Below are 26,081 nucleotides of genomic sequence, written 5' to 3'. Positions count from 1 at the left end.
TCTTAACTTCTTTGATAAAAAAGATAAAAAAAAATTTTTTTTTTTGTTTGGATTGCTTTATGCAAAAATTCATACACCTATATTTGTCATAATTAATTCAAAAACATAATTTTATATATCTAAAAATAAACAATGACAAATAGATTCGGTAACGACCTAATAAAATGATAATTATAATATATATATATATATAAAGGAATGATGTTAAGAACAACAAAAATTTAACAATTGACTACAAGTCTAGTATTATCGTAGATAAATTTATATAACCAGATAAGAAAATAGAAAAAAAAGTATCCTACATTTTGAAACAGTTATTATGGGTTTTAAAGTAAATAATAACGATAATCAAATAAGATTGCCTGAAATCTTTGCTTTTTGAACTAATAAATTTACAAATTCTTACTCGATATACATTTTAACGTATATTTGACTTACCATCTTATTATCTTGTAAAGTATACGCGATTATTCTACTGCTTTTGCCCTTATTTATTTATTTATTTATTTTATTTTTTTTTTTTTTTCAAATGTACACCTGAAAACTTAAAATGTGATATTAATTTTTATTATCAATTTTTTAAGAAATTCAAGAATCTCTGATTAAAGAACGAACTTTTTATGTAGTTAAGCAATATAAAGTAACAATCCAAATCAGCCATTTCCCCTCTCACAATAAGCTCCTTACATGATTCCACCCAATCAGCATATAAAACATGTACTAGATTTTCAATCCGTCCAGTGCTATTTCCATGCCTATTATAAAACTCCCACTTTCACTTTTGCAAACAGCGAACATTCTTAAAAAAGACAAAAAGAAAAAAAAAAAAATCAATCTGAAAGATTATTGAATTATAAATATACAACTCAATTTGGCATAATAAACATCTCCAACAGTTGTATCTAGATTTTATAGACTCCTATGTTTAACCACTGATAGCTTAACAGAGGTATAAAGAACTGCTAATGCCTAGAGTGGGTCGAAAATGAATACAATGCCAAATCATACAATATATATATATATATATACATTTATAAACCAAATGAAATTCAATAACAACTCATACTACTCAATAAAAAACAAAAATAAAAAAAATAACCATAAAAATTACTTTTTTTAATCCTGTTTAGGCAGCAATGGTGACTTCGACATCGACACCTGGTTCAATAGTAATTTGAGTGATTTTCTTGACAACAGAAGCTGGAGCATTCAAATCAATGTATCTCTTGTGGATTCTCATTTCGTAAGTTTCCCAAGTCTTAGAACCTTCACCATTTGGAGTCTTTCTGGTAGAAATCTTCAAAACCTTGGTTGGCAATCTAACTGGACCTTTCTTGGTTAAACCATTGTTGGTGGCGTTTTCAACAATGTTGGAGGAAACTTGTTCCAATTGTTTAACTTTGGTAGAAGTCAAAGTAATTCTGATCTTCAAAATTTCTTCTTGTGGTTGTTCGATTTCCTTCTTTTCGACTTCAGACATTTTGGTTAGTTTATACCTTTTATATGATCTTGGGGTTTATTAGATTTTTTGTAAAAGTGTAATGAAAAACTTGGAAAATTTAACAATAAACATATCAAGCCATCTCGAAACTTTGGAATGACAAAGAAAAGTACCTCAAAATGGTTTTTAAGAGTCTATTAAATTTTTTAGTAAGAATGGAAAAAAAAAAAAAAAAAAGGCAATGTTTTTCTCCTTCCTTTCCCATTAAAAATGGTAAAGACAATATGTTATATATAACTATTTTTTTTTTTTTTTTTTTTTTTTTTTTTTCATTCTTACTAAAAAATTCAAGAATACAATGAAAATTCAAAATATAAAAAAAAATATATATATACATATATCCATTTTTAGAAATGTACGGATGTTTGTAAATACTTGTCACAAAGCAAATCATAATTGAATTTTTTTTATTTTATTTTTTTTTTTTTTATTTTTTTTTTCTATGAAATTAGCGCCGCCGGATTTAAAAAAATTATTAAATGTTTACAAATATCATTAATTAGAGATATTAATTTCTCCGGTGGAAATATACGGCGAAATGTAGTTCAATACGCATATTTGTGTATTATTTATACTGATTTTATGAAGACAGCAATGTGATAATAACATTTTGTTAAAGATAAAAGAATATAATCATCTTGTCTAATATGTATGAACTTCAAACAATATAGGCGTCACCAAAAAACTTCTTATAATCATAAATATTTGGTGAGATATAAAAAAAAAAAAAAAAAGAAAAAAAAAAAAGTATATAAACAGTATATATAATTTTTCTAAAACACATCAAAACACATTTGAATTTATACCACTAAAAAGACATAAACATATAGATAATCAGATCAATATTACTAGGAACTATTCCATAAAAAAAAGCACAACAAACACGCTGTATTAAATAGACCAACTCATAATATATAATAATTTTATCACTTTTTTTTTTTCTTTCTGTTTCACCTTCCGTGTAAAATGACTGTCGCAAAAGGGGATCAAGCTCCTACTAGTGCCACAAAATATTACAAATCTATCAAGTCAGTAAGAGACACCACTGGCCAAGTATATGAATACGTTGTAAAACATAACGAAGGCAACTATTACATTTTGGATCTGAATAAAATGAAAAATGTTGCCGATTTTGTTTGTAATGATATTATTAAGAAGAATTACCCCAGAGGAAATTATCAAGATATTCCACCTCATGGTCGTTGGCAACACTTGAACTATGGAAGTACCGAACCTAGATTGGAAAAGTTAATCAAGTCTTGGAAAAATGACGCAAAATATGATGACATTGAAATCTCTAGAAAGTTAATCGATTTAATTGTTTTTAGTGTTTTAGTCGATGCAGGTGCTGGTAACCTTTGGAAATTTACGGACCCGGAAACCAAAGAGAAAATTGGCCGTTCAGAGGGTTTAGCTATTGCTTCTTATTATCTATTTGTTACTGGGAAGTTTTCTAATGACAAAGATAATTATAAAGTAAATGGATCCAAGCTAATGTCATGGACAATGGATGATTTTGTTAAGGGTTTTCAGGTCGACCCTGAAAAAAACCCGTTAAGTGGATGCGATGGTAGATTAAAATTGATTCAAAACTTGGGTATGGCTTTAATTAGTAACAAAGAAATTTTTGGTGAAGATGGTAGACCAGGTAACATAGTTGATTACTTATACAAAAATTCTGAGCCCAACGGTGCTAAAAATAATCAAAATGTGATAGATTTGAATTTATTATGGGACACTTTAATGACTGGGTTAACCTCTATTTGGCCAAAGGGTAGAATCAGCATCGGAGGAGAGTCCATCGGAGATGCTTGGTTTCTAGATACCAAGACTTTGGCTGACAAGAAAGCAGGTGTTGGAAATGATGATAAAGACATAGGTGTTGTTACTTTCCATAAATTAACACAATGGTTATGCTATTCGTTAATTTTCCCATTAGAAACTTATGGTTATAAATTTGTTATTGAAAATAAAGCTTTACAAACTGGACTACCAGAGTATAGGAACGGTGGTTTATTTTATGATTTTGGTGTCTTAACCTTAAAAACAGATGTTTTAAAGAGGGGGTTGGAATTAACAAAAAGTTTAAATCCTTCTTATTCATTAGACATTCCAACCTATAAACCTGAAGATGGTGCCATTGTAGAATGGAGATGCTTGACCATTGGATTATTGGATCACTTATTACCCATGGTTAATGAAAGATTGGGCTTTGAATTCTCCTTGCCACAGTTAATTGAAGCTGGTTCTTGGAAAGGTGGTCGTGAAATCGCTGCTATTAAGCGCCCTAAAACAAAAGGTCCCCCAATTGAATTGTTCAGTGATGGCACAGTTTTTTGAAAATAATTGTGAGCGGAAAGTAAATAGTTGCGACACATTGCCATTATTATGCTCGCTATATAAATTCTATAAAAAAAATGTTTTTCATATTTTGAGTCGAAAATGACTAATGAGGAAATGCCAACTAAATGTATAAGTTGTATTTATTGAACAGAGCAATTAGCTTTTAGCGTGTTTTCTTATTTTCTACGGAAAATATTAAGGGAAAAAAAAAAAAAAAAAAAAAAATAGATAAAAGATTTATATAAATAAAGCAAAAATTGTTTTTGAAGTTGAACAGTATTTATAATATCTAACAATCTAAATCTTGTTTTTGACATCTCTAGTAGTAACTATCCCGATGCTTGCCAATTGATTTTATTTTGTAATTAGGGCGGGGGGTGGGGGTTTTTTTTTCTGGCAGTAATGTGAAGAACATGTATGGAAAAATTCGAAAAGTGTAAATTGATAAATAAAAGAACCTTGAAATAAGGTTAGTTAGGTTTTTCTTTTCTTTTAAGTTAGGTTTTTCCTATACATTAACAGATATCGTGTATCCATGTGTGTGAAGAAGGATCTAACTGTCTTGTACGCATAAATGTTATGAAGTAGCTTATGATGATAATCATCAAATCTTGAGATATGTCATAATATGATAGAACACTTAAAAGAGGGAAGTATGAAGTTAGCTTAAAAAGCATATAAAAACAAAACGAGGTTTAATAAATAACTATATATATATATATATATATAAATTAAGTACCGATTATATAATTGCAAGTTAATAGGTACAAAAACAAGCAAAAATTAAGATAAAAAGGTATATCAAGGCGTCCACAACGAGATCCGAGATAGTTTAACGGTTAGAATTGGCGTTTGTCGCATGCCAGATCGGGGTTCGATTCCCCGTCTCGGAGATAATCGGACATTTAATGTCCAACATTTTTTTTTAATTTCAAATTATTATTATTAAAAAAAGCCCTAAAAAAGAGAACCTGAAATAAAACCTGTTACTATCTTTAAAAAAGAAAAACTGTAATTGTTTTTTTTTTTTTTTTTTTTTTTTTTTTTCTTTTTCTTTCAGATTTTAGATTTGTATCCTCAGTTATTTAATACAACTAAAAATCCATTACATTCAAGTGTTTATATCCAAGATCTTTTAGAGAAAAGCGAAATCATCACTTTCTTCCCAACATAGAATGTGCCTTTTCTCTTTTAATGATAATGAACAATTAAATGAAATTGTGGCTAAATAATTAGTCTGTAACTCACTAATGGAATAAGAGGGACCATTATTAATCGAAAAAAAAATTTTTTTTTTTTTTTATTACTTTTGTTTATCTACTATCGCACTTTGCAATATTTTCATTTATCTATGTTAATGTATTTCAGTTGAAATACCACATGTATATAATGATAATAACAATAACCTCAATAATACTGATAATAATAATAACGGGAAAACATATAGACTTATGTCTATAATTGTTTTATGATGAGACCAAGGCTACAAAGCCATTTGCTATAAACCCAGCTCTTCGAAGAATTTAATTTTCATGAGACACCTTTTTTGTCAAATGCTCTGACTTTTTATTATTATTTGTTACTGTTGGAGTACAGATTTATCTGTATTATTTCATTATTTTTAAAAGAAGTAACACTCTTGGATTATTATATACAAACTTTTTGTTTACTGTTTTAAATATATACATGTTTTCTTAACTATTTATCTGGCATTTCCTTTTGCTGCTTTGAAAAGTGCAACGTCACCATCTTCCATAATATAATTCTTACCTGCACGCTTAATTTTCCCATTGTTTTTCAGAAAAGATTCCTGGAATGGGGGGCTTAAAGCAGCAAGATCACTATACTTGATAATTTCAGCACTGATAAACGTTTGTTCCAAGCTTGTATGAATTATCCCTGCAGCATTAGGAGCGGTGGCACCCTTTCTAATCGACCATTGTCTGCATTCTAAGGGACCACAAGTGAAGAAACTGATTAGACCTAATTTCTCCCTCATTAGTGTAATGATTTCAGGCAAAGCACTCTTTATATCCTTCACAATGGCTTCACCGTCCACTATTTCTCTGCAATATTCTTGGAGTTGTTTTGGAGCTTTATTTTCTGTGCACATTAACTCGTTATATTTTGTTTCAAATTCAGCGCTAAACAACAATAGCGGATCACCAGGAGAGAATTCTTGTATCCACTTATAAACATTATCTTTAAATTGGTTAGTTTGTAGCAGGTAGTCTTTAGGAGAGACGTTCAAAAGAATAACACTTGGCTTAGCAGTTAGAAAATTGTGTTTATTTAAAACCGCAACTTCCTTTTCAGTCCAAGCGGATCCATTGCTCTGCTTATAATGATATATTTTTTGCCCTCCGTACAAATGTTCTTCCAAAGAGTTTAACAAATTCATTTCAAATTCCATTTCTTTATAATCATTACAACTTTTTGCGGTTTTGTTCATTTTCTTTTGCAATCTTTCTCTAATACGTTCTAGATACTCTATATCTTTTAAAATCAATTCATCTTGAACAACACTTAGATCTCTTACGGGATCAACACTGCCCTCGATGTGTGTAATATCTTCTTTCATAAAGCCCCTAACTACCTGATAAATCCCATCAACATGCCGAATATCATTTAGAAATTTGTTACCTAACCCTTCACCATTTGAAGCTCCTCGAGTTAATCCCGCAATATCATATATGGTTAAAGTAGAGGGAACTGGCTTTGCCGTTTGATACAAGTTACTTAGATGCTGTAATCTTTTACTGGGTACAATGACTCTTGCTTCTTCGGGCTCTATGGTGGCAAATGGATAATTTGCTGGATTTCCCAATTTAGATTGTGTAATTGCTTGGAAAAAAGTTGATTTTCCAACGTTTGCCAGGCCAACGATCCCCGAGGTTAAATTATTTGTTGGTCGACCTAACAGTACTTTTTTGACCGGAGTACTAAATAAAACTAATGAGAATTTCATTGTTAGTTTGATTTTCTTTTGGGTCCTAATATGAGTGTTATTATTTTTTTTTTTTTTTTTTTTTTTTTTTTTTTTTTTAAATGCGTATAAATCGTTCTAAGTTTTTTTTTTTTAAAAAAAAAAAAAAAAAAAAAAAGGCTTTGATTTAACATTAATCGTGCTTACTAGTAAAACAACAACGACAACAAACAACAAGTATTGTTATTAATAGTAAAAGCACTATTAGAAGATATTAAAAAAAAAAAATTAAAAAAAAATTTAAAAAATTAATTAGTTATATATGATCCCATTATATATCATGCAATGAGTTATAATGCTCACCTAGAGCATAACTATGTTTATAATAAACCAACTTCAATTCAGGGTTCATTGATTTGAATTTATCTTCATTAATAATAATAGTGGATTTGCCACTAGAAATAATTGCAATACAACATTGAAAGATGTTAGACAAGGCCATTAGTTCAACGTCACCACCCCAACAAGCAGTTTCTTCTAATGATTTAGTATATTGGTTAACATCTTTTAAACTCATCGTACTTTCATCAAACAAGTATGGTGTAAAGTCGTTGCTATGTTCTCTAATGTGGCAAGCAGCTAACGAACGTAAATCATAAACATCAAGATCATTAATATGGGTATTTTTAGTGTATGTCTGAGGGAAACAATATGGATGTTGTACGTTACTATGTCTCAATTTCAATTGGTCTAATATGGATGCAAACAAACAATGACCATCTGGCTTTATATCAACTTGTTTTAAAGATTTAATTTCATAGATTTTTTCCAATGTTTCTTGTTCTATTTTCTTCAAATCGGGTTGTTCATATGCTTCTTTGCGTGCTTCTTCTTTTATTCTTTGGATTTCTGCTTCTCTTTTAGCCAGTTTTTCCCTTTGTCGATTACGACGTCTGGTAGGTTGCGGTAGCGCAGCATAGTTGTCATTTTTACTCGATGTCTTTTCCGGAGAAGGGTCTTGGGATAGACTCAATTGTTCAATGAGCTTTTCAGGGGTTATTTCGGTGTAATTGTCGTTGTCATCTTCATCATTTTCATCGATCATGTTATTTGCAACTTTCCAATTCTTGAGTTCTTGTTCATGATCTAATTTTAGTTTTTCTTCTAGTTCAATACATCTATTGTTGATTTGTTTCCTTTTTGATTTGGATGCTTGTTTTTTCATGCCAGTTATTTGATTTTGCAAATCTTTTTTTTCTTTTCTATGCTTTTTTAATAAGGCGTCAAAGGTTAGTGAGACCTGTGGATCTGATTTCGATATTTGTCGTTTTTGCTCATCCTCTGTCATTTTTTGTCCATCTTCTGTCATGTTTTGTCCATCTTCTGTCATTTTTAGCTGAGCTTATCAATTTTCGTTTTTCTTTCTTTCTTTCTTTCTTTCTTTCTTTTTATTTAGAATATTTCTAAAAATCAAGCAAGATTCAAAAAGCAAAAGAAAAAATTTGAAGTACAGTTACAAAAATCGTAATAATGAAAGCCAAAAAAAAAAAAAAAAAAAAAAGAAAAAAATTTTTTTCATAAAAAAAAAAAAAAAATTAAAGTGTCTGTGAGGGGAAAGCTTCCCAATGGATCAATCTGAAGTGTCCATTCTTTATCTTATAGCTGTATGCCTTTTATTTCCCATTAACCAACAGTATTATTTTACTCACTTTTTATTTTCTTACAATATCACATTTTAAAATTACTAACAACTTACAAAGGGTTGGTATAAGAATCTGTAAATAAAATACACATATCAGTACTACTATTATACTGACCAAGACTCATATATTATAAATCCTCTTTTTTTTTTTTTTTTTTTTTTTTTAATTCTATCTAACATTAACAAATTCAGAGAATATCCATACTATACATTATACATACTTATCAATTTGTCCCTTATTTTTCTTTCATTTTAAATACACTAAAATAATTGAAACTCACCATAGTTCTTTTTTTCTTTGTAAAACACTGTCATTGATATCTTGTGGATTTGGCTGGCTCAGGTCATCTTGGTCTTCATCACTGTAATTATCTTCATTGCTTAAATCATCATGTTCTTTGCTTCTGTTATTACGATTTCTTCTTTTTGTACCGTTATTATGCACTCTACGATAGAAATCTCGATCCAATGATGTTGAAGAAGAATCAGGTGTTATAATAAAATCACTTATATTATTAGCTGTATTGTGGTTATGGTTTGTTGATCTTGCAGAACTTATGTTTCTTAAATTGTTGCTCTTATTGTTTTTCCTACTCCCATTATTACCAATACTGCTACTCTTAGGATCTGGATGATTTAAAAGAGGCGAAGACGTCAGTGGTCTGTCATTTTTCATGGCCATTGAAGCTTTATAACAATGTTCACAGAAATCATTATTTTTCTCGTTATTACTATGTGGGACATTTTCATATGCATCATTATTAGGGGTATGATAGTAGCGATGATAATGATAAGGATGTTGATGATTGATGTAACTGGAGTTATAATGCTTATTTGATGTTGTAGGAGCGGGTGGAGGAGCGGGAATTGGCAGTTGTTGAGGAGGACTAGGATCTAATTTATCCATCAAATCTAATAATTCTTGGTTCAATGAAACTTTTCTTAGCTCATTTTGCTTTTTTATTAACAATTTTCTTTTCATTTCCTCGATTTTCATCTCTAAATCTTTTAATTCTTTACTTTCTTGGACTAATATATCTTCATCAGTTACGGTATATTGTTTTTTGTTGAAATCTTGTTCTTGTCGTGTTTCTGTATCACCGAGAACATTATTGTTCGAGTCATGTTTGCTAGACTTATGGTTATTATTAAGTGCGATAGGTGTATTAGGATTAATGGAAGAGGCATTTCCTTGTTTTTCCTTAACAAAGTTCATTAACATATCCAATTTATCATTCAATTCATTAATTTTCGAATCATTCTCGAGAAAAACAGTATTTTTTTGCTGTTTTTTTACTGGTGTTTCTTTAGACAAGCCAAAATTATTAGAATCGCTGTTACTCTTGGTGTTTTTATTTTTATTAATTTGAATGAAATCTCTTTGTAGCGGCGATTCTTCTCTTTTTTCTTCACCATTTACTATATTACGATCGATCAGAGTGCTGTCAAATGTTTTTTGTTGTTCATTAAGTTTGCGAGTCAATTTTTTGTTTAATTCGGTATATTTAATTAATTTACCTCTCAACGAACCTACCAATAAGTTTAATTTATCGATTTCATCTTGCTTATCATTCAATTTATTAATTACTTCTTGATTTTGTTTTAATAACCTACTAATTAACTCTGAGTTTCTCTTATATTCTTCTGGTATTATAGGGTTATTAATACCGACATCTGCTGTTGTTATATTATTACTTGGATTGGCAGTAGTCCCAAAGACATTTTCATTATTATTAAAAGCTGGTTTATTTAACGGAGGAGGAGGAACTGTATCTCTTGGAATAAAATCACCATAACCAGGATTGGAAAAGAAGTTAGTGGTACCATTGTTGTTCATGTCAAGGTTGGTAGTATTGGGATAATTTCGACGGTTATATCTTCTTGGAGTGGGTGATATATTATTGGGGTTATTAGCGTAAGAAGAATTCATATAATTTTTTCTTTTTTTTTTTTTTTAATATTCTGACTGTTTATATAACCTAATTGAGTGATTGATATGTGGCTTTATAAAAACAGGAAACAGATGTGATTCAGTTAGTAGATTCCAATTGTATAACTTTATAAGTTTGTTTTGTTTAATTGCGCTGTGGAATAAAATAAAATAAAAAAAAAACGATTACCACAAAACACGAAGGAAATCGGATATTTTTGTATATATTCCGAGTAGTGGTTTATGCGGTAGGCTGTTTGATAGTCCGAATAAACAAAATAAAAAAAACAAAAAAAAAAAACTCAGCTGTTCAACAAACCCGAAAAAAATAAATAAAATTTAATTTAATTTAAAAAAAAAAAAAAAAAAAAGGAGTAGAAAAAATGCTTATGAATAAAAATAAAAAAAAAAAAATATAAACATTTAAAAACTTTATATTTAACAATTAACCTAATAATATACTAATTGTTTTCATTGCAAAAATAAAAAAAAAAAAAAAAAAAAACAACAACAACAACCAAGAACAGAACAAACAAACATATATAAATGAACAATTTTATAAAACCACTGTTCGCAACCTTACTGTTATTACTATCAGTAGCACGTTTGCCAGCTTTAGTTCAAGCCGATAAAAAAACTTTAAACCAAAATAATGGCGAAGTATGTAGTGGTATGTACTCAAAAGAAGATTGGGGTGGTAAAGTAGATCCATTCATTTCTTTCAACCTACAAAAAACTTCCAACGATGATGAAGATATAAGTGTAATTATATTTGATTACGAGGACTATCTCCACATTGGTAAGGAAATACCTGGTACTAATGGTGAACTAAAATATATTTGTGATGACTATGCTGTTGATTTAGGGTTATGTGACTCAGATGATAAAGGTAATTTCTTAATTGAAGAAGCACCAGTTTACAATCCAGACACTGATGAAAATACCACTCTGTCAGCTGAAATTTATACCTTCCATCAATCAAAAACTGGCTTACATGAAGTCAAGTATCAAGTCAAGAAAACTGGCTATTATTGTGTCGACACTTTTTCCGCTGACGGTGACGATAATCTAAAATATTCTTCAGTTGTTAATTTTAGAAACGCCTTTGGCCATTTACCCGCTAGTGAAATTAACAAATTACCATTATACGGGATATTGGCTGTAGCCTATGCAGTGGCTATGTTTTTGTATTTATTTGCATTTTGGAAGCATAGACATGAGTTATTACCATTGCAAAAGTACCTATTGGGCTTTTTCGTGTTTTTAACGGCCGAAACGATTTTTGTCTGGGCCTATTATGACATTAGAAATGAAACAGGTAACGGTGCTGGTGCCAAAGCCTATATGGTTTTTTTATCATTATTCAGTGCTGGGAAAATATCTTTTAGTTTTTTCTTAGTTCTGATTATTGCGTTGGGTTACGGTGTTGTTTTCCCCAAATTAAACAAGAAGTTAATGTTAAGATGCCAATTGTTTACTATCTTTACCTATGCCTGGATTTTTGCTTATTTGATTCAAAATTATTTGACCCCAAGTGACGACACCAGTTTAAAACCCTTGATTACGTTTTTCCCTGCCTGTTTCTGTTTGTTTGTTTTTTACCTAACTATTATTAAATCACTATCTTCTACGTTGGCGTTTTTAAATGAGCAAAAACAAGTTGTTAAATTACAAATGTACAAGAAATTATTGAATATAATTGTGTTTTCATTAGTTATCATTCTTATCTTTTTGGTCATCACCTCATTTGTAGTATTTGGAATGTCAAGCACTCAATTAGTGGAACAACATTGGAAAACCAGATTCTTTTTTGTTGATTTCTGGCCAAGCATTATATATTTCATTGTTTTCGTTTCTATCGCCTTTATTTGGAGACCAACTTCCACATCTTACATGTTGGCCTGTTCTCAACAGTTACCTACAGACCCAGAAAACATAGCTGATTTTGATTTGGATGATTTGCATTCACTAGAACAAGAATTCAATGATATTGATGACGATGCCAATGTTGTCGAGGATGATCTTGATGATAACCCATTTAGAGATCCTGTAGATGATGAAAATGTTCACAATGTTGGTAATAAACGTGATGATGAATCTAAGAAATAAAAAACAAAACAGATTTAACTATTTACAGAAAAGATGAGGTAGAGAGCAAAAAACTTTTAAAAATTATAAGAGAATGGACGAACAAGAACCAAGTTGTAGAGGGGTTTTATTTTATTTTATTTTATTTTATTTTATTTTATTTTAAATATTTGTTTATGTACTTTAGAAATCATAATCTAATGTTATAACACGTTAAGAGTTATTAATAACTTTTTAAAAATGGTTATTGATGTCAGATATTTAAGCTGATACAATTAAAGTTATTTATTATTATTTTTTTCTTCTTTAAAGTTTTTTTTTTTTTTTTTCCTTTTTCCTTTTTCCTTTTTCCTTTTTATTTTTTATTTTTTTATAAATCACTATTTAAGACAATCGTTAATAATTTTTAAATAACTACAGACCAAAAAAAAAAAAAAAAAAAAAAAAAGTACAATACTTTTATATATTCAAATGTTCAAGTTATTAAAGCTAAATCCTACTATTGTTAAAAATGCCGGCACAAATTTGTCCATTACAAAAACAATACCATCTCCATTATTAAATAAAAGTATCAGGTTCATTCATATCAAAACACTTTCTACTCCCAACGAGAATGCAATCAAGTTTATTTCTACAGATGGTGAACTATTTTTGGATAAAAGGGGTGCACCAAGTTTGGAAATTAAAAACACAGATCAGGAATTGTTAAAGCACTCTCCATTGGCAAGAAAAATTATTGCCTTGTGTCCTGGTGTTGAATCTGTAATGATCGGTGATGACTTTGTTACTGTTAATAAAGATGAACTGCTACATTGGAACCAGATTACACCAGAAGTTATAGACATTTTAACTCAACATTTAGCTAAAGGAGAAGAAAGTGTGACTGATAAGTTCCATACCGTCAAGAGTTCTGGGGAAAGTGGCTATGAGATAACATTTCCTAAATTTGAATTAAATGAGGAAGAGCAAGAAATTAGTGATATGATTGATGAATTAATTCAAACAAGAATTAGACCAGCTATCCAAGATGATGGAGGCGATATTTTATACAGAGGCTTTGACCCCAAAACTGGAACTGTCTATTTGAAACTTCAAGGTGCTTGCAAGAGTTGTTCTAGCAGTGAAGATACTTTGAAAGGTGGAATTGAGTCTATGTTAAAACATTACATCGAAGAGGTAGAAAATGTTGTGCAAGTTCTAGATCCAGAGGAGGAGATTGCTCTAAAGGAATTTGAAAAATTGGAAGCCAAACTGGAAAAGGAAAAGCAACAACCCAAATGAGCATTACCAAGAAGAGAGCCTTAGTGCTAGTGTCTGTATATAGGCGTAAAAAGTATTTATTATCTGATTATATTCATATGACGTGATTACTATCTTATTTATTTATATTTGTATATACACAATACATATATACATATATATATATATATATTATCCGCTAAACATCACCATGCTTTTTTTTTACTTTTGATTAATAAAGTAAGATGCATATTTATCTATTTTAGTGCCCAATTTAATATCAATATCGCTTACTCCGTTTACATCATGAGTGGTTAATTCTATTTTAACTTTATTATAAACAGTCGTTATACTTGGATGATGGCCCCATAAATGCGATCTCATGGCAACTTGTTGTAAAAATGCCCATGTATTTTCATAATTTGGTAGAGTGTAATTCTTTATTATGGACTTTCCAGTAGATGATAGTTGCCAGTCTGGTAGTGTTAATGCTAATTGTTTTAGTAACTCTTGATGGCTAATTGCTATTGGTGCTATTTTGGATAATTTATTGTACATTTTTTCTACGTGTTATTAATATTCTCTTTGTCCTTTTCTTTTACGAATCAATCGAATTTGTTATCATTTTAAAAAGATTATTTTAGACAAAAAACTATATATCATTTTTTTTTTTTTTTTTTTTTTTTTTTCTTCTTCCTCTTTGTATTTTTTTTTTACCCAAAAAAATAGCAAAAAAAACAAAAACACTATAAAAAAGGTTTTTCTTATAATACAATTGTTGCAAGGCAAAGCAAAATATATATACATACATATATATATATATATATATAGTAAGGCAATATGAGCACTTGCAATGTAATAACTATACTAGATCAGTTGACCTTAAAACCACTGATAATCAAAAATTTCACTCCAATGGTTAATTTGCCAAGTGACGAGGATGATCTAATAGATGATTTCAAAAAACTTTACAGGTCATCCATCACTAACAATAGAAATTCATCGACATTATCACTATTACCGATTATACAATCAGAGCAATATAAATACATACATTATGTTCATATAAGTAGATCCCATCTAATTTTTTTAGCCATTGTTGTTGTTAATAACAGTGAAAAATTAATTAATATCAATAGCTGCATTACATATTTAGATCTATTCCATAACTTATTGTGCAAATACTTTAATTTGAAAAATAACATTGATAGAGATATTATTACAGACAATTTTAACCTGATATATGAATTATTTGACGAAAGTATGGATTTTGGTATTCCACAATTGACTGACTATAACATAATCCAAGAATATATTAAAGTTAAAGCCAATTTAGAAAGCGAAGAAACACAAGAACAGGATAAGAGTGACTACGAAGAAGAAAATGAAAATGAAAATGAAAATGAAGCACATACCACCACTTCTGATAAACATGGAGAATCAGAGATAACGGCCAGGAAAAAAAACCACACTAAAAAAAAAAGTCATAAAAACATGATACAAAACACTTTGCATATAATTAAACATCCTAGTACATTGATCTCCTCGGTTGATATCAAGGATAAGGTTATGCGAGGCTTCGAGGAAGATGAAAGCTATATGAACAGTTTTGTAGCCAGAACCATTACCTCGAGCATCAATTGGAGACCAAAGGGGATATACTATGCTAAAAATGAGTTTTTCTTAGATGTGGTGGAGAAAGTAGAATATTGCCAGGATCTGAACACTGGTGAGATTAGAGAAAATTTTATTGTAGGAACAATTTTCTGTAAGAGTTACTTGAGTGGGATGCCAGTGTTAACTGTGGGACTTATGGATAATAAATTGATGAACACAACTTATTTATTAAACAGATTTCAATTCCACCAATGTGTTCAATTGGATGAACTGCAAGACTCAAACACAATAAAATTTACACCTCCAGACGGAGAATTTGAACTGGCTAATTATAAATTGAGGAGAAGACCGCAATTGGATCCTCCAGTCATACAGATAACAGAGTATAATGTAGTTACTAAACCTAAAAAATGGGTCAGAGTATTTGTTAAATTTCGAACTTTTTTCAAAAAACAAACTTCTACATCGGTATTAAGATTGAAAATCCCTGTTAAGAGAATTTTAAAAGAATATGAAATTGATTTGAAAACTGCTCCGAAATTTAAAACCGACTGGGGTACTATATTATTTAACATAAGCGATGATTTTGTGTTATGGGATGTTGGCTCGATAAAGGGCAGTTATGGCGACAAAGAATATGAAACTGTTTGTCAATTTAAATTATTTGACAAGGATGAATACTTGAAAGAACAAGAATTATTGAAAAATTCCATGGACCCACCCCCGCTAAGAACTGGGCCTAAATTAGAGAAACTATATGAAAACTTGCATAGAGAGGATGGTAGCGTAGAATCCCTCGAAAGTCCTACTGCCATTGTTGACGATAATAATAATAATAATAATAATAATTCTTCACATTTAATTAGTGTACAATTTGAGATTCCCTATTACACCTGTAGCGGGTTAAAGATTGAATATTTAAAAATTCAGGAGGATTCTTTGAAATACCAGTCATTTCCATGGATAAGATATAAAACAATCAATGACAAAGAATATTATTTTCAAATATAAAAGTCACACAACACATATATATATATATATGTTTACAATAACTTTTATTAGATCAATATGTATAATACTTTTTTATTTCTTTTACTTGGGGATTGTTTTCCCTATTAAGATTTTAACATAAAAAAATATCCGTTCATAAACATGACAAAAAAAAAAATGAAACTCCGATACGGGGAGTCGAACCCCGATCTCCACGGTGAAAGCGTGATGTGATAGCCGCTACACTATATCGGATTTTTGATGAAAAATTGTTTAGAAGTGTCCCCAATATAGACAAATGCATAATTGTCTTTTTTTTCTTTTTTTCATTTATTATTATTATTATTATTATATCTTTTTCATTTTATTTTTTTTTAAGATTGAAAACATCACTTGGCTAATGGTCGAATATTAGGATTTTTACATCTTCATTGTAATATGTTACATAAACAACATAACTATCAAGGATAAGTGTAAAATATAGCAACAGAATTTAGAAAAGGAGCGGATACGAAGAATAAAAATATACACCAACCTACTTACATATAAATATACAATTACTGCTCTTTAAAATGTCTATAGAAATTGAAAGTCGATTAATTTTATCTAAGCCGTTTCTATCACGCCAAGAAATTAAAGAAGCACAAGCCAAAACTATAAGCGACAGAAGAATATATAATCATAAAAGGTTACAATGTTTTAAAATACTGAGTAGCATGTGTATCTCACTACAGTTCCCTAGGAAAACATTAGAATGTGCAATGTATCATTATCAAAGATTCTATCTTTATAATGTATTTGAATCTGAATTTTCTACCGATGTGGCTATTGCAGCGATATTTTTAAGTTGCAAGCAAACTGAAACAATGAAAAAATTAACTGATTTGATCAATGTTTTTTTTAAGGTGACAAAGTCCAGCAGTGGCAAGCCTATTAGTGGAAATAATAGTAGTAGTGATGCTAGTAACAACATGAATCCTTTGCTGGCTGATGATATGAAGAAGAAAGTTGCCGCGCTTGAATTGAAAATTTTAGAGGCATCTTCATTCGACCAAAGATTATTTAATGTTTCAATAGGCGACTGTATTATTAAGTTTAGTTCCAAGTTTAATTATACCAGAGAAGAAGCATATTTATCGTGGATTATGGGATATGATATCTTAAAATTAGAAATACTTTTACTAGCACCTTCACATACAATTGCTCTAAGTATTTTGAAAATCTGTAAAATGCTAGTGGACAACAAGAATAGTGACGGTAGTGTTAAAAATACCACTATAGTGGAGGATAATTTGGAGAGTTTGCATTCTGATATAACAACTTTTAAAAAAAGTTGCAACGATATTTTAAATTATTATATTAACGTATATGATGTATGTGAATTAAGGTTTGTGAATCCAGAATATAAAAAAGATGATTTTATTGCTATAAAGGACAAATTAAAATATCACATCGACGTACCGCCTGATATCGCCACTGCTACACAATCATTCCACGTACCACTTGATACAGCAAGCGAGACTCGGTATGTTGTTCAAAGGAAAAGGTATAACAACGAGGAAAGTAAGATAATGAAAAAAACTAAAAAATTGGAGTAGAAATTCGTTAATTAACTTTCAAGCATTTTTAATTTACAGCAGTGTTGTTACTACGTAGTTCAATTTGTTTAATAATTTGTAGTTTTTTCGCAACATTTTCTCTTACTGCCGAAGATTTTACTCTAGCTTGTTTTTTTAATTGAATAGACTCATTTTCAATAAACATTCTTATTGGATCCACAACGTCTTGATCCAAAGTTTTGTACCAAAATTTATTACAGCTGTCAAACACTTTCTTAACACCTAATACAATACCTACACTAGCTAGAGATCCCATAGAATACATAGAGAATTGGTTGCTCAACACACCAATTACGGAAATTAAGACCAAGGGTAATTGTAAAGTGAAAAAATTGGTAAAGACCGATTTATTGTAAAAACTGTGTAACTTCGTAGCAATAATACTATGGTCAAGTACAATGTGCGGCAACTTATTATTATCTGATTGAATGCCCAATTTACCCTTGACATAATTTAAATTATTGAACATGTCCCAATTTTTGGGATCTAGCTTAGCCAACAATTGTAATTGTAGGTTGGATTCCGAAGAAGAATATATTTTCCACAAGGAAACCGGTTTTAAATTCATGATTTTGCTTTGTAGCTCTTTATGAGATGATGAATACCAATGAGAAATCTCACTCGAAGCCACATGATCCTGTAATTTAAATTCTGTATTGAATTTAATTAAATCGGGATCTTTTCGTAAAAGTTGATCAATTACAATTTTTTCCAAATTTCTAATATATAAGGCACGCTGATGTTGCGATGACAAAATACCACTTAATTTAGATACAAATATCGACATCCCTGAGTTAACCCAAACCTCCTTATATTTTGAAGTATTTTTTTGTTTATTTGAACGAAAGTCCAAAATGGTTTCAAGTATTGCAGCAAAATCTACCGAGTACACAGTACTACTCAACAAATCACTAACTCCATCTTCAACAACGTTGATATGAGGATATATAATATCTGGTGCATTGACGGTATCCTTGGAGGATAGTATGTTAAGATACATATAGCAGTTATCCCTAAAAACATTTATATTGTAGTAGTCCTTATAATATTCAACAAATTCGACATTATTTGTTTTTAAATATGGAGATGGAATTTCGTAGACGGTAACATTGCCAATCTTATTAATTTGGAAAGTTCCATTATACTTGACTAAAGTTATCATATTTGAATTGTTATTGGAAAGCGAGACATTATTGTATCTTTTTTGAAACATATTTATCCATGATTGATCAGGTAAATAGGGATCCAAGAGTAATGCAGATAAAACTTTAGAAGATGTTTTATTCCTATTGATTAAAACACCAACTCTGTTGACAAATTTATTATTAGTTGTTTTTGCTAATAAATCTATTTTAGGGATAATGTTTTTATTAACTATTTTGGACAATTCTTTCCAGTGAGTACTATTAATACCAATATCGGTGTTGGGTTGAGAAACGGAATAGAACCTAGCGATCGATCTAAATAACCTAGTAGGAACATTACCACTACCAGTAACCCTTAAAATTGTGAATCTTGGTAATATCATTACTATTAGATGTATATGTATCGATAGATTGTAGCTTTACGATAATATACAGATATTAGCATTGTTTGATAAACAGTTGAAAATACATCGAAAAAGCTAACAAAATAACTAGAACTTTTTTTTTTTTTTTTTTTTTTTTAAATTGATTCCCTTTTCTTTTTATTTATTTTAGAATATAATAATAATAATAATAATAATGATGATGATGATGATAATGAAATGGGGGGGGGGGGGGATTTACGAATTCCGAAAAGGCGAAAAACTAAACACTCGGTATATGTAAGTAATTATATGGCAGTGAGTGTATTTAGCCAAGAAATGTTTGGTGATGTGACATTTACATGCCTAGCTCAAGTACTGAACACAATTATCCCAACCATTTAATCATATTAGTATTTTAGAAATGAAAGGGTATTTAATAAATCATGTAGTGAGTAACTTACCAATCAGGATAATACACTTTCAATGGTAGATAACAAAGTCTTATAAACTCTTCCCAGTGCCAGTTTATTGCAGGGTAATAAAACGTTATAGTTTTTTCTTTTTTCTTTGTTCTTAGTAAACGTGAGACTATTACTAAACAGGGTTCTCCTTTTATTAATTTAATTTACTTTAATTTAACAAATGGTACAAGCTATCGTAGTTATCTCCCCCTTGGTTGTAACTTCAAAGCATGTTGCCACGTGATATGTATATATATATATATATTTGTGATTTCACGTGCTATATTAAAAAGTTATAAACCCATACACCACCAACACAAAATCTAATATTAGATATTTTTCACATGCGAAGTAACTGAAAATCAATAAATGGTTTATATATAAGCCATTTATTACAAATATATAAATATATAAATAAATAACCATAGCTTTGATTTTAAGTATTAATAGAAAAAAAGATCCAAAGACAGAAAGAAAAAAAAAAAAAAAAAAAAAAAGTTGTATTACCAACCGTTAACATTTTTACTATCATCATTATATTATTGGTCATCTCGACACAAATATAAAACAAAAATTATAGTTCTTGAGCTGAACAAAACAAAACATTGAAGAATAATTTAAATAGAAAAACTAATAGACTATTGCAAGCATAGCCAAAGAAAATATACAAGAAAGTAGAATATGAATAATATAACGAAGCAACCAAGCTTAATCAATAATAATTCTAGTACCAAAATTATATCAGATGATGGAGCTGATGATGAAGAGGAGGAAAATAGCGCTATAGCAAAGCAAGAACAGAGTCCTGATTTACTTCAAAACTCCATGTCGAAACCCAAAAAAATGAACATAAAAGTAGTTGATGAAAAAGTGGAAAAAACTAAAACTCAATCCCAAGTTCGTAAAGAGACTACAGGGAAAACTGAAAAATCTCATGTTACACACGAATCAGAAGATTTGGAAGAAAAAGAACAAGAAGAAAAGTTTTATGATATCAACTTTACGAATGATAAAATAGCTAGTATTAAGCCTACAAACGCTTTGGTAACGAACAAGGATATTCCTAAAGATGTGGCTATTGCTATTCAAGCACTAGGTGAGCTAAAGAAATCTAAAAGATCTCAATTATTAAATCATATTAAAAGCAACGCAGTGACCTTTTATGAGAATAGCAAAATGCACTATCAAAAAGTTGAGGCAGAATTGAAGCAACACAAAAACAGCGTTGTGAAAAAATTAGAAGAAACCGGTAATAATATTTTAAAAAGAAGACGTGAAGAAGGAGAAGAAGAAGAAGAAGAAGAAGAAGAAGAGGGGAAAAAGGTGGAAAAGAAAGAGAGGAACAATGATAATAATGTCACTTGTGTTGATGCCACCGGTATACCTATAAACCAGCCTAAAAAGAAAAGTAAATGCACCACTACAAAAACATATAACAGTATTACAATGGATACTAATACTAATATAGTTTCTAAGGCTGTGCCTACCACTAAAAATGGCAAGAAAAAACGTGGTAAAATATCTCAGGCACTACAGAGAAAAAAATTAAAAATGTCAATTGAATCTAAAAAAAAATTGTTCACCTGCTTGCATTTATTAAAATTAGCTAATAAAAATCTATCTAATAAAGTTAATTTTCTACAGGATTTGGTACAAAAGGAACAATGCAGAAAAAAAGAAAATAATTCTATGGCCATTGAAACTAAGGGTAACAGTGAAGTTTTTGTTGATGCTAGCGACCAAATACTCAAAATGGAGGTCATTGGCACTGTCAAAAAAGTTTACACTTTGATATCAAAATATACTGGTAATTCTTTGCCTGAACCAGCAAGATCTAAAGTTAGAGAAACTTTATTAAAACTACCTGCTAAATGGTCTATGAGCATATATGAACCAAGTAACAACAACAACAACAACAGTAACAGTAACAGTAACAACAGTAACGACAATAACAACAACAGCAACAGTACCAACAACAACAACAACAAAGGGAATGTTTTAAATAAAATAAGCGGTAATAAAAAAATATTAGTGCTAGCCAAGGAGTCCTTAGATATGGTTAGTAATGTGATAGATGTTGTTGATGAAACGTTGGGCAAAGCTGAAGAATGGGTTAAGCATAAACAGCTTTTGAAAGAAATGTTGAGAGAAAAGTTAGAAAAAAGAATTCATGATAGTACTTCGACACCAAATGTTTCCAAAATTACTAACGACAATAATAATATTTTGTCATTGGAAACTTCCAATTCTAATAATAATAATGACACTAAAGATACACGAGATAAAATAACATTAATATCCGCTAATAATAATGGTGATATTCAAAAGGAAAATCAACGGGATAAACAACAGGATAAAATAATAATAACTAATAATATTAACGGTGATATTCAAAAGGAAAATCAACAAGATACAACAAAGAAAGAATAAAGCTGATATAAAAATATAATTATACAGGAAAAAAAAAAAAAAAAAAAAAAAAAGAAAATTAATTGATGTAGATTTGTTTAATATTAATAATAATAGTAATAATAACGATAAAAAAAAAAAAAAAAATACCTAGATGAAAACTTAAACATAACATCAACTTTGTAATGCTCTTAATCTTTCTCTCATTTCGTTTAATAAATTGTCTGCCTCACCATCCACATTTTCATTAGGGATAATTTTATCTTCTTCATCTTTTTCCTTTTGAGGTATTGATTCTTGCTGCTGATGAATAGGTAATTTGGTCTGTGGAACAGTATGGACTTTATCAAATTTCTCATTGGTATATTTTTCCATAATTTCATTAACTGCGTTTTCTATCTCTTCATCATCTTCTTCAACCGTTATATCATCTTCAGGATTCATTTCTAAAGTATCATCAACCATTTCAGTAATTATGCCGCTCTTCATTAATTCCTTTTCCAATTCTATCATAGATGACCTTAATGCAGGTATGTGAATCAAAGAATTAACTTCATTCATAATTCCAGCACCTTGTGCCATAGTTTGGCCAATTTTTTGTAAATTCAACATTTCATCGACTTTCAGGCCAATACTTTCCAGTTGTGCCTTTGAAGTGTACATCCTATCGTATTGTTTATTTATACGATATAATTCATGACAATATATCTTTACTTTTTTTTTATCATTTTTCTTGGCACTTGCCTTAATTAATTTTTCGGATTTCAACTTTAAGTTTGTTAATTCATACAACGATCTGTTCACCTCTCTACTATTTTTCCGTATAATTTTCTTCAAGTTTCGTTGTTGTTCTCTCGGGTCTGGTTTTTGTTGTCCCCATATAGATTTCTTTATATAGTCCATTATTATATTGGCAAACTTTTATGTTTTAAAATTTTGGGTGTGTATAGATATGACAAAAAAGGTTACGTTGTTCCTCTTTAGCTAAATGATTAAAATTAGTAGCAATGGTTTGCACACTGATAAGTCTCAAAAGAAAGAATTTAACGATGGAGGGGATACTTACAAACAAGATAATAAAAAGAAAGAAAGAAAGAAAGAAAGAAAGAGAAAAAAAAAAGAAAGAAAGAAGGAAAGAGAGCGTGTGTTTAAACTTTGTTAAATTTATCACATTCCTATACGTTAAATTTTATTTTTATTTTTATTTTTTTTTTTTTTTTTAGAATTTATTTATTTAAAGGGCCATTACATTAACCTGTTTACAGGCCGGGTAAAACGCATAGTTATTTTCTTATAAAAATTGTTTCCACTTTTATTCTTATTATAACTTTATCGTGGTTTTTATCATGAGTTTCATTCGAGGAGAAAGAAAGAGGAGAAACAAAAAGAAGAAAAAAGAAAAAACTAACCAATTTTTCAAGCTTTATCCTCTGTTTCTGATAAAATAAACTTCCATCGTTCCCAATCAAACCCATCAAAATGACGGGAAATGCATGTAAATTTAAAGCAATCCACCAATTGACCAACCAAGTCTCTTCCGTAATCTCTGATTTCAAACTTTTTAAACCTAGAATATGGGTATATCATTTCTGTACCTAAGCTATTTATAAATACACCATAAATATCCTGTGGGTCATCTTTATTTTCTACAAAACAAGTCAATACAAATACTGCATTGAATAATACAGTCTTATCATTGTGTCTATTTCCTGCTTGTGCTGTTTGAAATATCGGTTCATTTATAAAGAACTTACCTAAGTCCTCATATTTGGCATAAATATTATTGCCGTGGGTAAAACAATTTCTTGCATGTTCTGTGGACCCTATAACTGGGCGAAAGGGGACTCTTGAAATTGGAAAGTCAACGTACGGCAACAACCCCATTTTTGTAGTACGTTCGTTTTCTGTTAAGAATAGTAAAAACAACCATAAATCGCTAAGTGAATCAAAGCGTTGTAGGGATTTTTTCAAGCTTTCAAACGTAAATCCTGCATCAATAGCTGCAGTGTTGGCACCAACAGCTGCAGTGTTGGCATCAACAGTATAAGGTACGTACCTAAACACTAGCTTCCCTGTAAAATGGTCCATATAAATTAAAAACACCATTTTATAAGTTTTGAAAAACCAAACATAAACATCACCAGTTATCCCGCTGATACGTCTGCCTGTACTATGATAAAGTTCAAAGTTTGGATCGTTAAGAAAGTTGAACTTAAATGTACGTCTGAATATTTTTTGTAGTATTATCATCATAGTAAATAAGTGCAAAGTGTTATGTAATTCACCAGCATAAAATCTGTATGGATTAAAACTATCATCATCGTAATTAATATGGTCAAAGTCTAAATTTTTTTGGAAAAAGGCTTGAAAAACAAAGTCGGCAGTTTCCTCTAGGATCTTTATTGTTAACCAGCGTTCTCTTCTTACGTGGGGAAATACTTCATTTTTAATCTTTATTTCTGCACTATAGTAAAAAGCGGCTCTATATTTCCAGAGTTTAGTAAATGCAGGGTCCAACATTGCGTAAAATGTAATAAAATATGTTTCTAAATCACAAAATAGATTAGTATTACTAGTATTACCATTTATAGCAACTAGGGGGTACGATTCTTTATTTGTGAAGATCATATCAATGCCTATACTTAAATAATTTAATGCATGATCAATTCTTCTAAAGGAATAATTCGGCGATTGAACAATTGAATGGCATTTGATGATTTTCATTATTATATTGTGAAATGTTAAACTGTTTCCCCCATAATGTTCATCAAATATGTTCGGTGATTCCTCGTGGAAAATGGCATATCTTTTTATCGAAGAAACTTCTTTGGGTGTACTTAGACCATATAAAGAATGTAAAATTTTATAGAGGGTATAATCTCTTTGAAAAATAGTATTCCATAAGGTATCTTCATCAAGTTTAAATTTATGACTTATTTCTTTGGATAACGCTTTTGTGACATATAAAATTTCTTTGGGTAATAACAATGGAAATATAACATGAATCCATATATCATTTGATATTTCAATAAAGATGTTACTGTTTTTTTTATATTGTTTCTCGACGAGGGAGGCCATACATACATATATATATATATGTACAAGTGTGCTAATTTTTTTTTTTTCTTTTTTTAATAGCTTTTTATTGTTGTCTTTTTATAAGGTTGACTTAATTGATTATTATCCTTTCAGTAGGTTATTGGGTCAAATTTTTTTAAAACATAACAATTGCATATTATAGAATATTTAATATACGAAGTGTTTTCGTACCAAAAAAAAAAAAAAAAAAGGTAAAGTCGCGTAAGAATGAATGACAGGGTAAGCGTTGTGTTGAAAAAAGTGTCGCAATATGAAATATAAATATAAACGTATATTACAACCAGCATAGAACAATTTAGCATCATCTGAAAACGGTATAATTAGGAAAATAATGCTAACAATTTAAGATATTTTTTAGAAAAAAAAGAAAGAAAGAGTATCTTGAAAAATATTCTTAAAGATCGATCTACAGTTAAGTAGTCTTTTATATTATTGTATAAAGAGCTAAATAGAATAATAAATTAATTATCAGTTCAGAACCCATAGTTACTACAAGTAATGTTGACTTACGCTTAGAATAGACGCAATATTATGAACTAGAATGCAGAAATAACAACAAATCGGCAAACTCCTATTTGAGATAAATAATGTTTTAGATTGTTATACATCAAAACAAGTATAGAAATGGAAAAGACAATATAAATCAT

General features: G+C 29.7%; 14 protein-coding genes and 3 non-coding genes across 17 annotated transcripts; 8 read left to right on the top strand and 9 right to left on the bottom strand.

Moving 5' to 3' along the window:
• Nucleotides 1-1,126: 1,126 nt before the first annotated feature.
• RPS20 (40S ribosomal protein uS10) lies at nucleotides 1,127-1,480 on the bottom strand (the record flags this gene model as incomplete). The annotated part of the gene is made up of 1 exon (XM_046079035.1): nucleotides 1,127-1,480. One exon carries the CDS (start codon nucleotides 1,478-1,480, stop codon nucleotides 1,127-1,129), a length of 354 nt encoding a protein of 117 aa, XP_045933833.1.
• Nucleotides 1,481-2,467: 987 nt separating this feature from the next.
• Nucleotides 2,468-3,841, top strand: SCDLUD_004204 (URC4/urg3 family protein; the record flags this gene model as incomplete). The annotated part of the gene is made up of 1 exon (XM_046076736.1): nucleotides 2,468-3,841. One exon carries the CDS (start codon nucleotides 2,468-2,470, stop codon nucleotides 3,839-3,841), a length of 1,374 nt encoding a protein of 457 aa, XP_045933832.1.
• Nucleotides 3,842-4,665: 824 nt separating this feature from the next.
• Nucleotides 4,666-4,737, top strand: SCDLUD_004203. The gene has a single exon. It is a non-coding gene; the product is annotated as a tRNA-Asp (tRNA).
• A 571-nt stretch (nucleotides 4,738-5,308) lies between these two features.
• SCDLUD_004202 lies at nucleotides 5,309-5,408 on the top strand. Its single transcript, XR_006829232.1, has one exon. It is a non-coding gene; the product is annotated as a snosnR69 (small nucleolar RNA).
• Nucleotides 5,409-5,546: 138 nt separating this feature from the next.
• Nucleotides 5,547-6,812, bottom strand: YLF2 (Ylf2p; the record flags this gene model as incomplete). Its single annotated transcript, XM_046079036.1, has 1 exon — nucleotides 5,547-6,812. One exon carries the CDS (start codon nucleotides 6,810-6,812, stop codon nucleotides 5,547-5,549), a length of 1,266 nt encoding a protein of 421 aa, XP_045933831.1.
• Nucleotides 6,813-7,101: 289 nt separating this feature from the next.
• On the bottom strand, nucleotides 7,102-8,160 carry OTU2 (deubiquitinase OTU2; the record flags this gene model as incomplete). The annotated part of the gene is made up of 1 exon (XM_046079037.1): nucleotides 7,102-8,160. The coding sequence occupies one exon, from the start codon at nucleotides 8,158-8,160 to the stop codon at nucleotides 7,102-7,104; it is 1,059 nt and encodes a 352-aa protein (XP_045933830.1).
• Nucleotides 8,161-8,749: 589 nt separating this feature from the next.
• On the bottom strand, nucleotides 8,750-10,402 carry SCDLUD_004199 (uncharacterized protein; the record flags this gene model as incomplete). Its single annotated transcript, XM_046079038.1, has 1 exon — nucleotides 8,750-10,402. One exon carries the CDS (start codon nucleotides 10,400-10,402, stop codon nucleotides 8,750-8,752), a length of 1,653 nt encoding a protein of 550 aa, XP_045933829.1.
• Nucleotides 10,403-10,948: 546 nt separating this feature from the next.
• SCDLUD_004198 (lung seven transmembrane receptor family protein) lies at nucleotides 10,949-12,511 on the top strand (the record flags this gene model as incomplete). The annotated part of the gene is made up of 1 exon (XM_046079039.1): nucleotides 10,949-12,511. One exon carries the CDS (start codon nucleotides 10,949-10,951, stop codon nucleotides 12,509-12,511), a length of 1,563 nt encoding a protein of 520 aa, XP_045933828.1.
• A 450-nt stretch (nucleotides 12,512-12,961) lies between these two features.
• NFU1 (Nfu1p) lies at nucleotides 12,962-13,771 on the top strand (the record flags this gene model as incomplete). Its single annotated transcript, XM_046079040.1, has 1 exon — nucleotides 12,962-13,771. One exon carries the CDS (start codon nucleotides 12,962-12,964, stop codon nucleotides 13,769-13,771), a length of 810 nt encoding a protein of 269 aa, XP_045933827.1.
• Nucleotides 13,772-13,951: 180 nt separating this feature from the next.
• On the bottom strand, nucleotides 13,952-14,287 carry MCO14 (4a-hydroxytetrahydrobiopterin dehydratase; the record flags this gene model as incomplete). The annotated part of the gene is made up of 1 exon (XM_046079041.1): nucleotides 13,952-14,287. One exon carries the CDS (start codon nucleotides 14,285-14,287, stop codon nucleotides 13,952-13,954), a length of 336 nt encoding a protein of 111 aa, XP_045933826.1.
• Nucleotides 14,288-14,644: 357 nt separating this feature from the next.
• Nucleotides 14,645-16,357, top strand: APM2 (Apm2p; the record flags this gene model as incomplete). Its single annotated transcript, XM_046079042.1, has 1 exon — nucleotides 14,645-16,357. One exon carries the CDS (start codon nucleotides 14,645-14,647, stop codon nucleotides 16,355-16,357), a length of 1,713 nt encoding a protein of 570 aa, XP_045933825.1.
• Nucleotides 16,358-16,519: 162 nt separating this feature from the next.
• SCDLUD_004194 lies at nucleotides 16,520-16,591 on the bottom strand. Its single transcript has one exon. It is a non-coding gene; the product is annotated as a tRNA-Glu (tRNA).
• Nucleotides 16,592-16,908: 317 nt separating this feature from the next.
• Nucleotides 16,909-17,934, top strand: CTK2 (Ctk2p; the record flags this gene model as incomplete). Its single annotated transcript, XM_046079043.1, has 1 exon — nucleotides 16,909-17,934. One exon carries the CDS (start codon nucleotides 16,909-16,911, stop codon nucleotides 17,932-17,934), a length of 1,026 nt encoding a protein of 341 aa, XP_045933824.1.
• Nucleotides 17,935-17,962: 28 nt separating this feature from the next.
• SCDLUD_004192 (uncharacterized protein) lies at nucleotides 17,963-19,483 on the bottom strand (the record flags this gene model as incomplete). The annotated part of the gene is made up of 1 exon (XM_046076737.1): nucleotides 17,963-19,483. The coding sequence occupies one exon, from the start codon at nucleotides 19,481-19,483 to the stop codon at nucleotides 17,963-17,965; it is 1,521 nt and encodes a 506-aa protein (XP_045933823.1).
• A 1,124-nt stretch (nucleotides 19,484-20,607) lies between these two features.
• OPI1 (transcriptional regulator OPI1) lies at nucleotides 20,608-22,356 on the top strand (the record flags this gene model as incomplete). The annotated part of the gene is made up of 1 exon (XM_046079044.1): nucleotides 20,608-22,356. The coding sequence occupies one exon, from the start codon at nucleotides 20,608-20,610 to the stop codon at nucleotides 22,354-22,356; it is 1,749 nt and encodes a 582-aa protein (XP_045933822.1).
• A 153-nt stretch (nucleotides 22,357-22,509) lies between these two features.
• On the bottom strand, nucleotides 22,510-23,238 carry VPS24 (ESCRT-III subunit protein VPS24; the record flags this gene model as incomplete). The annotated part of the gene is made up of 1 exon (XM_046079045.1): nucleotides 22,510-23,238. One exon carries the CDS (start codon nucleotides 23,236-23,238, stop codon nucleotides 22,510-22,512), a length of 729 nt encoding a protein of 242 aa, XP_045933821.1.
• Nucleotides 23,239-23,751: 513 nt separating this feature from the next.
• SCDLUD_004189 (uncharacterized protein) lies at nucleotides 23,752-25,059 on the bottom strand (the record flags this gene model as incomplete). Its single annotated transcript, XM_046076738.1, has 1 exon — nucleotides 23,752-25,059. One exon carries the CDS (start codon nucleotides 25,057-25,059, stop codon nucleotides 23,752-23,754), a length of 1,308 nt encoding a protein of 435 aa, XP_045933820.1.
• Nucleotides 25,060-26,081: the final 1,022 nt, after the last annotated feature.

This window comes from Saccharomycodes ludwigii, chromosome V, assembly GCF_020623625.1.
Source record: "Saccharomycodes ludwigii strain NBRC 1722 chromosome V, whole genome shotgun sequence".
Classification (NCBI taxonomy): Eukaryota; Fungi; Ascomycota; class Saccharomycetes; order Saccharomycodales; family Saccharomycodaceae; genus Saccharomycodes; species Saccharomycodes ludwigii.
This window is presented reverse-complemented; position numbering and strand designations above follow the sequence as displayed.